Here is a 14,792-nt window from a genome sequence, read left to right as displayed (position 1 = left end):
TTTAGAAATACAAAGACAAAAGTAATTCAACAAATACTATGGAAAATGGTTGGTTTTTCTCTGCCATAAATAATTGGGTAAATAGGAAATGAAATATTCTCAATAGATGACTGAATCATCATTCCAATTTGAAGGCAGGGAGAATATACAGGGAAGGCAGATTTTTTAATCTGTAAGTGTAACACAATATTCTTAATTGCCCTGAGGATAAGAACAGAGACCTCTGTACATTTAGAAAAATTCTAATTATGCAGAGAAAATAATTGAGAAACCACTGTCTTTAGATAATTAAAATGTAACTATAAGAAATAAATTATAGATATTCATAAATGAATATTAAGAAGGATAGTTTCTGCTATAACCTCAAAAATTTTGGTGAAAAATATTATCTTGTAATTTAATCCTCCCCCCCCCCGCCCCGCAGGCTTGAGTTTAATTGAAGTGCATCAGAGAACTTGAGTCCTGTATGAAATCAGGAAGCAGAAAAATTATTTGCATCAGCTTGATGAACCTAAAAGAAAAGATACTAAATTGCAGGTTTTAAATTTATTGAGCAAACAGTATAGAGCAAACTGCTTCTCAAAGTCTGGGTTTTTAAAAATCTATTCTGAGCAAATTTCCACTTCAAATTATACATATTTTTTAAAATTAGCATAATAAAATTCTGAAAACAATTTTTCCTAATTATAGTATTAAACATAGAATAAGTTGACTTCTTACCTTTGTTTTTACACAACCAAAGCATTTCTTTATCTGCTTTTAAGTAAAACAACTAAAATATGACAAAAATGTGTACATTTTTCTCCAAGAAACTGATTTTTCTAAATCTGAATAGTTTGACGAAATATCTGTCACAGCTTTGGTTTTAAGACTTCCCACATTTCTTCAGTTTGCTGTTTGGCTACCGCATCTCCAGAGTAGTCAAGACAGTTTGCGTGCCACATGCCAATGCCTCGTAAGCCATGCTTTTGTATGTATGCTGCCTTTAAAGAAATGCTCTGAGGGTTATCATACCACACTTGATGAAAATGTCCAGAAGAATCCTATAGGAATAAAGTATTTAGTACAATATTAAATCCAGTGATTCAAAAAGGATACAATGAAATAATAGACATTTTTAGGGCACAGTACTTTATGCTTCCATGGTTCTGTGATACTTTACTTTCTAGATACGACTGTGGTACTTTCACAACAGCAGAGATTACCCAGATGAGCTTCGTAGTATAGTCTGGACTGTATTTAAAGTCCTTCTCATGCTCTCATGCCCTAAGATTCCTTCCTTCGTCTGATCTGATGATTATCAACCAAGATGTACATCCGAGTCACTTGTGGAGCTTTTCAAAATACAAATTCCTGGGACCCACATGAAACCTACTTAAAATATTCCAGGGCTGGAACCTAGGACGTGTATTTGTTTTGTGTTTTATCATCCCATTAGGTAATTCTGATATACAGACATAGTTAAGGAGGATCATTGCTATGGTCCTTTAAAACCAGCTTATGCATTTTTTTTTTTTCTGTTTTGTATTCCCTACAGTTCCTGGAAATGTGCCTAGTTAGGAACTCAGCGGATGATTTGTTTAAGATGAATCAGCCAAATCAAAAAGTAAGGGGTGGGGAAAATATCTCCTTTAAAACGTCCTACAGAATTAAGAACTATAAACTAACTGTAAAGTCCTCCCCAGCATCAACTGCCTCTATCTAGTACTAACACAGTCTCTCTTAGAAGGTAGGTAAGCTACTGGATAAGGGATAAAAGAAAGAGGAAAGAAACAACTCAGCAAGAGGGGAAAAGATAGGAAATAATAAAAAATAGAATGACCTGTGATTTCAAATAATTTACTGGTTTTTATGTAACATCTGGGAAACTTTCAAAGGCACTTCTCAGTGGATGCCAGTGATATGTTTGTTTATGGTAGCACCCCTGGAATTAGAGTAGTCCCCTAAGATGATTAAAGGACATTAGTCACTTGGTAAATGAATAAACTGTGGCGTATTTAAGTACAGTAGACTCATTTACTACAAGTATATCTCATGTTCTTAAAATTTTTAAATTGTGATTCACTATTAAAAGGCAACTTGTAGAACTTATTTTTGCAGATTTAGGGGCAAACCCAAAGTCATATTTCTCTGAATTTTGCCATTGTGGCAAGTACTTTGAGCCTTTTTAAGAAATTTCAAATGCCTCAAAATAGTGAAGGATGAAAGACTGAGTAAATGTAAGATTAACATATGCATGATTAAGGCATATATATGCTTTCAGGAATATTGAGGTCATGATGAAAGAGCATAAGAAAGCAGAATGATACTCTTCAGTCACAGCAAGAAATTTGATTTTGGTTGCTATGGAATTTTACAATAAATGAAAAAGAGAAAATAGTTTTGTAACTAGATTGTTGTCTAAGGTGCCATTAAATGAATGGCCTTCAAAGGCTTATCAAAATGTTTCCTGATTTCTAAAACTTTAAAGGTGTTTTATTCATCAAGGAAAAAATAAGTCAGACTGCAAAAAAATAACACCAAACTATTACACTGTTTGGCAAAGACAGGAGTATAATATACCCTAATTTAATTTAATTAGTTATATAAATTATAAGCCTAGTTAATGAATAGGTATATAATTTTCAAAATTTGGAAAGCTCTACCTCAAAGCTTTCTATGTAAGTGATGTGCCTACCTGTATACCAATTAAAATTTATTTAATATTAAAGAATATAAATTCTTACTGAGATCAACTTACATCATAACATTTTCAGGCTCCTTTACAGTGACAAAATCTAAAGTAAATTCAAAGATGGTTTGTAATTAGGTTTTTGGGGTGTGGAAAAGTTTTATTATGCTAAAGGTAAATTATGAAAAATGTAACTTTTCTTTGCCTCTTTGGTATCGCAATTCCTATTTATCAGACACTACCTGACAGAATTGCTCTGGTCATTTACTTTATTCAAGTTTCTGTTTGTAATATAATTTGTCTAATTTGTCTAATATCACATAGTTCATACCATTTTCCACTAATGCATTTCTTATTCTCAGCATCGTGCCTCCCTAAAAACAGCCTCATCAGAATCCTTAGGCTACTTTGAAATGGAGGCTTACAGAGCTAGTAACCTGTATTGGCCCAAAGCCACAGTTATCATACATAGTTATCAACTATTAAGGAAATCCTGTTTGTGATATAACACCATCTAAACTGACAAGTGGCCCGTGCAGAGCACTTCCCATTATTACCATAACTTGAACTGCTCACCAGCAACGTAAATTACCTGATTAGACAAGTTTACGCATATAAACAGTAGTCTGTATATTGTACCCTAAAAGAAAACGGATAGAATAAAGGTTCAAAATTTGTGAAAAGTCTTACTTTATAGTTATAATAAGGAGCCTGCTGATCTTTATCCCAGTGGCTTCCAGAAATAGAACTATTTACTTGCTTCATAATTATTTTATAGGGCACCTGACGTCCTGAAGTAATACCACAAGAAGCCCTCCAGGAAGGGACTTTGGGAATGGTACAAACACGATCCTAGAAATACAAAAATATTCATGTTATAGATTTAAGCAAATCGTAGGAACCAAATCAGAAAAACTATATTAGAAGTAAAACATACACTATTAATAGACTGACTATACAAAAGTTAAATTTCATTATTAAAAGGAAACATAACTCTCAGAAACTTCCATGGGATTAAATAATTAAAAATAAACTCTACCTTTTAGTCTCAAACTTATACATATAAAACAAAACAGGCTTTAAAGAATAGAAAGAAAAAAATTATATAAGAAATAATCCTTACCTCTAATAGATTTTGACAGGTATAATCATAACCATACCAGGGAATACCCATTACAAGTTTCTTAGGGTTAATGCCCATCTTGATGTAGTCATCATACCCTAATCAAATTGGGACAGAAAAAGCATATTTTTTTATATTATACAAGCTATGCAACCATTCAGAATTGAAGTTTGAAAAAACAGATACATTTATGCAAAATACTAATACAGTGTTTCCCTAACACAGCATTATAAACATCATCCCTAAGAACTATAAATTCTGTATCACTTGATAAATTCTTTTTGAATTATAGAAAACATTCACAAGATCAAATTGAAGCAAAAAATTCACAAAATTTAATTCTAGGAAGAATGACATTTCAGGAAAGCATGTTAATTGTGTCTATTAACTGCTAAGATATATTTGATATTCTAGATTCTGAAGTTTCAGAAAAGTTCTTAAACTTTCTGACAGGAATGGTATCAAAATTATTTTTTTTTTTTTAGATTTTATTTATTTGACAGAGAGTGCACAAGGAGGGGGAGCAGGAAAGGGAGAAGCAGGCTCCCCACTTAGCTTGATCCCAAGACTCCGAGATTGTGACCTGAGCTAAAGGCAGACACTTAACCGACTGAGCCTCCCAGGCACCCCTCAGAATTTCTTACAGTATATTTCTAAAACATGGAACACTTGTGCTTTCTAGAACTATAATTACAGCCAGGGACAAGAAATGTCCCCCTTTTACTCTGTATTCAGTCTGTAGTTACAGCAAACAAAGAGAAAAATGAACAAATTCCTGGTCATTCCCTTTTGTGCCCAATGCAAAGTATGTTTTCCCACCAAGAAATTTCCAAGATTATCTAGAATGTTTAAGTAAACTTGCTGTTTTTCAGACCCTTTAAAGTTATTATGTACTGTTAAATACTCAGGTCCCAAACATACTTGATGATGAGACTTTTATTGATAGAACACAGTTTGGGAACACTGGATTAAATAACTGCTTTGTAATCATAACCCTTTTTATTTTTAAATAGCATATGCATATGATCAGACTGTTAATTTGGATGTGATGAGGCTAGCTTTTAAGATTTTATCTCTAAATTAAAAGGTTTTTATTTATTAATCAAGACTTAGGACCAATTATCCCCGAAAATTTCACTTGAGTCCAGAAGATAGCAAGCAGTCTTTTATTCAGTTGGCTGATGGACTGCAGAAAGGCTAATGCAAAGCCCACATCATATGAATGACAGAAGTACTCTTAATTCTAATAGTGATATCGTTTTTAATATAGCATGGGCACTAATAATAAATGCCAAGTAAGACAGTCCTCTATCAATCATGCATAGTAGGTACATTATAACTATCTTTGCTAGTAAATTATTTAACATTGGTTATTTCAGCAAAAATATCCTGTCAAATTCTAGATAAGCAAATACTCCTTCATGTAATTTTGGGACAAGAGTGTTGACTTGAAGTTAGTAGTCCAGTGCTTGGGTCCCAACTAAATAATACCTTAATAGCAGTGCAATGAGAACTTAACACTCATCATCTGATCTATAATAGAGGATTAATGAGATACCTACCCCACAAGATTTTTAGAAGAATTAAGTGAAAACTTTAGAACGTGTAAACTTGAAAGCTCTCCAAATTGACAGTCATGTTTCAAGGAAGCTTTATAAATGGAAAAGGTGTACAAATGACTTAGAAATACTAAAATAATCTTACTGCTCAAGTGATCATTTGTGGATTCTTACCAGTTAATGTCTCCTTATAGGGAGCATTGGCTGCTGCAATACATTCTGACAAGGCCTGACTTCGTTCATCATAAGACATCACAAAGAGAAAGTCACAAGCATCTGCGATTCCAGCATAATTATAGCACCTGTCTTTGGACTTTGGAGACCAAGTTACATCAAAGGTTACCTGTGGAAAAACACATGCCATTTTATGTAACATGATCAAATATGCTTATTATGTCTATTGTTTTTTTGATTATATATTTTCTTGCCTCATACTATCCAAGAAAAAAGACCTGTTTACGTATATGAACATAGGGTTTGACACTTGTAAAACAGTTCTAAGATATTTCTGACCATGTGGATTGACCTAGATACATATTTGGACAGATACAATGACCAGGAGCAGGGCATTGTGTAGAAGAGGAGTTTTAAACTTAAAGGTTTTCAGAGGCTAGACTGGTAACTCAACTGATTGAAAGAAATAGGTTAGGGTGTGGTGGGGCCTCCAAGCAACTAGAGAGTAAAGACAGCACACTAAAAGAATTCAAATACAAAGGTTTTTTTTTTTAAATATCGCGCAGGCTTGATAGGTCATCTCTTGACACAAGTTGACTGTCCTATGTTGGGAGTTTAACCCTGATATACAATTACGTTACATGATAGGTTTAATCCAACATTACAGTTAAAGAATAGTGGTTTATGGCTACAGGGATAAATTAACTCAAAATGTTGAACAAATCACTTAAATGGTATTTTATGGGAATATTCAAATAAAACCTGAGTGATGAATTTTGGTGAGTCAGTCTTCAACAAGGATGAGTCTATTTATTTATTGCCTTAGCCAAATATTAATTAGTCTTATATGTGTGCAGATGTTCTAAACCTTCGGTAAAGGTTTCTTTCTCTCAAACACATTATCACAAAAATTGACATAGTTCAGTTAAAATTTTTATACTTTGGCCAATTTATCCTATTATAGCTCTTTTTAGGACTTGTCAAAATTGTATAATTGCCTAAGTATTAGCACTAAAGGAAACTCAGCTTTACAAGTACAAGCTTTTCTCAATAGCACTACAGCAAAATAGGTTATAAGTGAATTTTTTTTACATATCTGATCCCATTTTATCACTATCTTGCCTATTATAAAATAGGACCTATATTCTAGTAATAGAGAAACTAAATGATCACCTCTAACCAGGTAAATTTCAAATCCATTGTATAAGTCCTTATGCCCTCCTGAGCATTAAGAGTATTTTTACCTGGATTTTCTGTCATAGTTCATCTCCTATTTTGGAGAAAGCAGCATTAGTTTATTAGATAAATCAAAACAATTTTGGTTCTACTCTTGGCTCTATTATAACTAGGTCTATGTCACTAAAAACATCTGAATCCATTTTCCTACCTGTGAAAAACGATGGTGTAGAAAGAACCCTTCAATTCTGTGACCGTAATCCTGTAATCTTAATCATCTTTTCCCCAAAACTCATTTCTCCTTCCAGACTCTATTTAGTCATTTTTTTCTGGTGGCCAGTTTAAAAACTTGTGGGTCATTATTCGACTTCTCTCACACCCCATAACTAATCTCACATTTTCCCTTGAGTGGCTTCTCACAGCTGTTCTGCCTCTAATTAGTATTTATTAAACACTTCCTGGTGTTAAGGTTATGCCATCATCCTAAACTATAAATCTCTATCAGACTTGGATTAGTCCATACTGGTCTCCATTTCTCCTCCAGACTATTAGTACATACTACTATGGAATAACCTTCCCCCATACACTTTCTACCATGTAAACCCATTACAAACAATAAAATGCATGTACTTCAGCCTGACATTCTGGATATTCCATAATCTGAGCTGTCATGGCAATTGTACCTCCTCCTAATTTTGAAATTGAATTTGACAGAGTAGCCCAAATTGTTCTACTTGCCCCTCAAACATGGAAATATTCCTACTGTAAAGTCTTTGTTCAGTCTCTTCCTCCTTGCCCTTTCACTGTAGGATAATCAGGGCTAGCAAAGAGATTATTTCCCACACACTAATTCTAACCTATTGGTAACAGCAATCAAGAGACTGAAGGAAAAGTTGTCTGAGAACAAAATTTGTCAGGAGAGGAGTATGGTGGCCTGCATACCAGGTATTTGCTATTCTTGATCTAAATTATATTCATCTGAGGAGAGAAGGTCCAAGATCTGCGTGAGTGCCCAAGCCAGCCTACCACCTCAGTAAGCCCTAGGCTCCTAGCCCACACCAGCCCCACCCATCCCACCAATGTGAATTGAGTACAATGCACACAGGACACCCCTGGTCAGCACTTAGTACAGTTCCAGCTGTCTCACCAAAGTGACACAGGTGCAAAACACCCTAGAACACTCCAGGCCTGCACTGCTTTGGCTCCAGGTGATTTGCTGGGGTACCTCTAAGCAAAGCACCCTGGGACACCCTGTTCTGCACCTGCCTCTGCTCCAACCACCCTGCCAGGTACCACTGCACAGATGCCCCAAGACCCTCCGCCCACTTAAGCTTCAGCTGTCCTGCCAAGGCATCCTCTGTGCAAAGAGCCCTGGACTGTGCCAGCCCATGCCCACTTCAGCTATGATCATCCCACCAGGGTTGCCCCACCTACAGGACAGCCACAACGCCAGCCAGCCAGCCAGCCAAAATCATCAGGTGCTACAGTCTACACAGGGGATGATCATACACAAGACCATTTCTTCAAGTTTGTTTCTTCATAGAAACAAACACAGTCAAGCAAAATGACAAAAGAGTATGCTGCAATGAAAGAACTCAGAAAAAGAACTAAATGAAGTGAACATAAGCAATCCACCTGATAAAGAGTTCAAAATAATGATCATACAGATGGCCACCAGAGGAAAGAGTGAATAAACTCAGAGCATCAAGAAGAGATAAAAAAAAATTTTAATCAGAGTTGAATATGTTTACTGAGATGGAAGGTACACTAGAAGGAATCAAGAGTAGATTAGAAGATGCAGAAAAATGGATCAGCAATCTAGAAGACAGGGTAATGGAAAGCACCCAACCTGAACGGCAAAAAGGAAAAAACAAAACAAAAAGGATAGCTTAAGGGTTATCTTGGACATCAAATGAACAAACATCCACATTTTAGGGGTCCCAGGAGGAAGAGGAGAGAGAGGAGGACAGAAAACTCATTTGAAGAAACAATACCTGAAAATGCCCCTAACCTAGGAAGGAAACAGACATCCAGTTCAAGAATCACAGAGTTCCAAATAAGATGAACTCAAGGATGGCCATGAGACAATAATAATTAAAATATCAAAGATTAAAGAAAGAATTTTAAAAGCTGCAAAAGGAATTAGTTACATACAAAGGTTAAAGCTATCAGCTTATTTTCCAGCAGAAGCTTTGTAGGCCAGAAGAGACTGGCATGATATATTGAAAGCATGGAAAGGAAAAAACCTCTAAGAATACTCTCTACCTGGCAAAGCTATCATTCAGAATTGGAGAAGGAGAGTTTCCCAAACAAAAGTTAAAGAAATGTATCACTACAGTTACAAAAAAAAATGTTAAAGGCACTCCCTTAAGTGGAAAAGAAAAAGGTCATATTAGAAAAATTTTTTGAAAAATTTTATCAGTAAAAGGAAACACAATAAAGGTAGTAGAGCCATCACTTATAAAGCTAGTATGAAGGTTAAAAGAGTAAAATCAATTATATCTAAAAAAGTAGCTAATGGGACTCACAAAATAAATAAAATATGACCACATATACACAGGGGAGACTAAAAATGCAGTTCATATAAAATGTGTTTGCACATAACTGACCATCAACTTATTTAGACTGCTATATACTTAAAATATTATATATGACTCTCTTGGTAACCACAAATCAAAAACCTATAATAGATACACAAAAAATGAAGAGGAAAAAAAGCAAAACATAACACTAAAAAAGTCATCCATTACAGAGAGCAAGAGAAGAAGAGGGGGAGAGACAAAAACTACCCAAAAAATCAGAACACAAAATGGCTATAAGTACATACCTACCAATAATTATTTTAGGGGCACCTGGGTGGTACAGTTGGTTTTGGCTCAGGTTGTGATCTCAGAGTCAGGAGATCAAGCCCCATGTCAGGCTCCATGCTCAACACAGAGTCTGCTTAAGACTCTCTCCTTTTCCCTCTGCCTTCCCACCTGTGCACATGCTTTCTTATCTAATCTTTAAAAAAAATAATTACTTTAAATGTGAATGGTCTAAATATTCCAAAAAACCTAGACAAAATGGTTAAAAAAAGAAAACAAGACCCATCAAAACCAAAAAAACAACAAACACAAGACCCATCAATATGTTCCTGCAAGAGATTCATTTCAGACCTAAAGACACAGACTGAAAGTAACAGGATGGAAAAACAGCCCATACAAATGGAAGGGGGAAAAAAAAACGGTGGGGGGGGGCCTGGATGGCTCAGTTGGTTAAGTGTCTGCCTTCAGCTCGATTCATGATCCCAGGGTCCTGGGATCGAGTTCTGCATCAGGCTCCCTCCCTGCTCAGTGGGGAGTCTGCTTCACCTTCTCCCTCTGCTCTCTCTCTCTCTCTAATAAGTAAAATCTAAAAAAGAAAAAGGTGGGGTATCAATGCTTATATCAGACCTAATAGACTTTAAAACAAGTCTCTAACAAGAGACTAAGGTGAGCATACATAATGATAAAAGGATCAATCCAATGAGAGAATACAACAGTTGTAAATATCTATATTGTAGCCAACACTGGAGCACCTAACTACATAAGGCAAATATTAACAGACCTAAAGGATAAAATGGACAGCAATACATAATGGTAGAGGACTTTAAACCCCACATCAATGGATAGATCATCCAGATGTAAAATCAACAAGGAAACAGTGTCTTTCAATGACACATCATAATTGATGGATTTAACAGATATATATATAGATAGAACATTCCATCCAAAATCACAGAATACACATTCTTTTGAAATGCACATGGAACATCCTCCAAGATAGATCACATGTTAGGCCACAAAACAAGTCTCAATAAATTCAAGAAAACTGAAATCATATTAAGCATATTTTCCAACCCTGAAGGAATAAAACTAGAAGTCAATTACCAGTTAAAAAATGGAAAAAAAACAAACACATGGAGGCTAAACAACACGCCACTAAACAACAAATTGGTTAACAAAGAAAGAGGAAATAGATAATAAATGGAGACATATGAAAATACAATGGCCCAAAATCCATGGGACAAAGCAAAAGAAGTAGTAGGGGGGGAAGTTTATAGCAATACAGGACTACCTCAAGAAACAAGACAGATCTCAAATAGACACTCCAACCTTACACCTAAAGGACCTAGGAAAAAAAGTTCAAAGTTAGAAGAAAGTAATTAATAAAGATCAGATTAACAAATAAATGAAATAGAGAATTAAAAAAAAAAAACATCAGTGAAACAAACAACTATTTCTTTGAAAAGATAAAGTTAATAAAACTTTAGCCAAACTCATCAAGAAGACAGAGGACTCAAATCAGAAATAGAAGAACCAACTCCACAGAAATACAAAGGATTATAATAAACTACTACCAAAAAACTATATGCAAACTGGACAACCTAAAAAAAATGGATAAATTCCTAGAAATATGGAACCTCCCAAAAATGAAATTAGGAAGAAATAAAAAGAAATCTGAACAGACCAATTAATAACAACAAAATTGAATTTATAATCCAAAATCTCCCAAAAAAACAGAAGTCCAGAACCAGATGTATTCACAGGTGAATTCTATCAAACATTGAAAAAAGAGGTAACACTTATTCTTCTCAAACTCTTCCAAAAAAAGAGGAAGACTCCACATTATATGAGACCCTGACACCAAAACAAGACAAAAGCAATACAAAAAAGAGAAAACAAGCCAATAAAATATTAGCAAACCAATATTCAACAATATATTATTGCAAATTCAACAACGTATTAAAAGAATCATCCACCAAGAGCAAGTAGGACTTATTCCAGGGATGCAAGGATGGTTCAGTATCCACATACCAATATGATACACCACAGTAACACAGTGACAGATAAAAATCATATGATCATAACTATAGATGCAGAAATGCATTTGATAAAATTCAGTATCCATTCATGATAAAAACTCTCAAAGTGGGTTTAGAGGTAACATACCTCAACATTATAAAGGCCATATATGATAGAACCCACAGTTAAGATTATTCTCAATGGTGAAAAACAGAGATTTTCCTCTGTAAGTTCAGAAACGAGGATGTCCACACTCCCCACTTTTATTAAATATAGTATTAGAAGTCCTAGCTGCAGCAATCAAACAAGAAATAAAAGGCATCCAGATTGGTAAGGAAGAAATAATAACTGTTACTATTTTCATATGACATGATACTATATATAAAAAACCCCTAAAGGCTGCACCAAAAACTTGAACTGATAAATGAGTTCAGTAAAGTTGCAGGATACAAAATTAATATACAGAAACCTGTTGCATTTCAATACACTAATAATGAAGTAGCAGAAAGAGAAATTAAGAAATAATTCCATTTACAATTGCACCAAGAATCAAATAAAATACCTAGGAATAAACTTAACCAAGGAGGTGAAAGACCTGGAGAGGGGGGAAAGGTGGCAGAGGAGTAGGGGATCCTATTTCAACTGGTCCCCTGAATCAAGCTGGATATATACCAGACCATCCTGAACACCAACGAAATCAGCCTGAGACGTAAGAAGATACATCTGGATCTCTACAAATGAACATCTCTGGTGCTTGGTCTCTAGGTATGAAGCAGGGAGCCGAGAGTCTGCGGGCAGATATCGGAAGATAAACAGAAGAGGGAGGGAGCCGCCACACTCGGGCCCAGGGACGGCAGAAGCCTCCCGCACTGGGGTGCGGGCCAGCCTAGGAGACCAGTAGTGGGGAAACCACACTGAAACAGGGAGCTCAGGAGTGCACGTGCGAACCAGGGGTGGCTGGCGGTTTTAGAAGCACAAAGGGCAGAGACGTGCAGGCCCTGGGAGCAAGGACTAGGAGAGTGGCTGTGGGGCGCACAAACCAGGATGCTGCGGGTTTTTAGCAGCGCCAACAGAAACGGAGTCAGTGTGACCTGGAGAGCTCAGTGAAGATCAGACTGTGATCTCTGGTTCTGAGACAGAGGTTTGGATACAGTCACTACTGTTCTCTCTCAAGAGACACAGAAAGCCGCCAGGGAAAGCTGCCAGAGAACAAAAGCCCCACAAAGAAACAGTTCTCACTGAGCCTATCTCCCCCCCCCCCAACAGGGGGCAGGACAACCCTACCCAAACAGGGTTGCCTGAGTATCAGTGCAGCAGGCCCCTCCCCCAGAAGGCAGGCTGAAGGAACAAGAAGCCCACATCCCTAAGGTCCCTATAAAACAGGTGCATCTTGCTTGGGTCCTGCCAATAATTTGGACTCTGTACATCCCTGCAACCACACCTCACCAGAATGACAAAAAGGAGGAACCCCCCAATAAAGGAAAGAAACAGACTGTGGCCTCTGCCACAGAACTAATGGATATGACTATAACCAAGATGTCAGAAATGGGTTTCAGAGTAACAATTATCAAGGTGATGTATAGGCTTGAGAAAAATATTAATGAAAATATAGAATCTCTAAGGGCTGAAATGAGAACGAATCTGGTGGAACTTAATTCTATGAATGAAATGCAGTCTAAACTGGACACTCTGACGGCCAGGGTAAACGAGGCAGAAGAACGAATTAGTGAGTTAGAGGATGAGATGATAGAAACAAAGGCAAGAGAGGTAACATGGGGGAAAAAACCCTCCATTTTCATGAAAAAAAGCTATGGGAGATTACTGACGCAATGAAACTTTCCAATGTCAGAATTATTGGGATTCCCAAGGGGGTGGAGAAAGAGGTTTAGAAGAGATATTTGAACAAATTGTAGCTGAGAACTTCCCTAATCTGGTGAAGGAAACAAGCATTTGTGTCCAAGAAGCAGAGAGGACCCCTCCCAAGATCAATGAGAACAGACCAACACCATGACATATAATAGTACAATTCGCAACTCTTAGATCCAAGGAAACAATCTTGAAATTGGCCAGGGGGAAAAGATTCCTCACATACAGAGGGAGGAACATCAGAATAACATCAGACCTGTCTACAGAGACCTGGCAAGCCAGAAAAAGCTGGCAAGACATATTCAGAGCACTAAGTGAGAGGAACATGCAGCCAAGGATTCTTTATCCAGCAGGGCTGTCATTCAGAATGGATGGAGAGACAAGGAGCTTCCAAGATTGGCAGAAACTGAAGAATATGTGACCATCAAGCCAGCTCTACAAGAAATATTAAGGCGGGGGAGGTTCTATAAAAGTAGAAAGACCTAAAGAGTGATAAAGAACAGAAATTTACAGAGACAATCTATAGAAACAAGGACTTCACAGGCAACATGATATTAAAATCATCTCTCTCAATACTCACTCTCAATGTGAATGGCCTAAATGCTCCCATAAAGCGCCACAGGGTTGCAGATTGGATAAAAAGACATGACCCATCCATTTGCTGTCTACAAGAGACTCATTTTGAACCTAAAGATACAACCAGACTGAAAGTGAAGGGATAGAGAACCATTTTCCATACCAATGGACCTCAAAAGAAAGCTGGGGTAGCAATTCTTATATCAGACAAATTAGATTTTAAGCTAAAGACTGTAGTTAGAGATACAGAAGGACACTATATTATTCTTAAAGGGTGTATCCAACAAGAGGATCTAACAATTATAAATATCTATGCCCCCAACAGGGGAGCAGCCAACTACATAAGCCAACTCTTAACCAGAATAAAGAGACATATAGATAATAATACGTTAATAGTAGGGGACCTCAACACTCCACTCTCAGCAATAGACAGATCATCTAAGCAGAAAATCAACAAAGAAACAAGAGCTCTGAATGATATACTGGACCAGATGGACCTCATAGATATATACAGAACACTCCACCCTAAAACAACAGAATACTCATTCTTTTCGAACGCACATGGAACTTTCTCCAGAACAGACCATATACTGGGTCACAAAACAGGTCTCAACCGACACCAAAAGACTGAGATTATTCCCTGCATATTCTTAGACCACAATGCTTTGAAACCGGAACTCAATCACAAGAAAAAATTTGGAAGAAACTCAAACACTTGGAAACTAAGGACCACCCTGCTTAAGAATGTTTGGGTAGGGGCGCCTGGGTAGCGCAGTCATTAAAGCGTCTGCCTTCGGCTCAGGGCGTGATCCCGGCGTACC

General features: G+C 36.7%; 1 protein-coding gene across 1 annotated transcript in view; it reads right to left on the bottom strand.

Moving 5' to 3' along the window:
- Window positions 1-851: 851 nt before the first annotated feature.
- The window catches only part of CTBS (chitobiase), a 43,479-nt gene continuing 29,538 nt past the window's right edge, over window positions 852-14,792 (bottom strand). Inside the window, exons 4-7 of the mRNA XM_008690664.1 lie at window positions 5,528-5,696; window positions 3,795-3,892; window positions 3,362-3,523; window positions 852-1,043 (exon numbers count right to left, since the gene is read on the bottom strand). Coding sequence (XP_008688886.1) covers window positions 852-1,043; window positions 3,362-3,523; window positions 3,795-3,892; window positions 5,528-5,696 — 621 coding nt within the window. The remainder of the gene's footprint in view (window positions 1,044-3,361; window positions 3,524-3,794; window positions 3,893-5,527; window positions 5,697-14,792) is intronic.

This window comes from Ursus maritimus, unplaced genomic scaffold, assembly GCF_017311325.1.
Source record: "Ursus maritimus isolate PB19 unplaced genomic scaffold, ASM1731132v1 scaffold_12, whole genome shotgun sequence".
Taxonomy (NCBI): domain Eukaryota; kingdom Metazoa; phylum Chordata; class Mammalia; order Carnivora; family Ursidae; genus Ursus; species Ursus maritimus.
The sequence above is the reverse complement of the archived record's forward strand: the minus strand, read 5'-3'. Positions and strand labels throughout refer to the sequence as shown.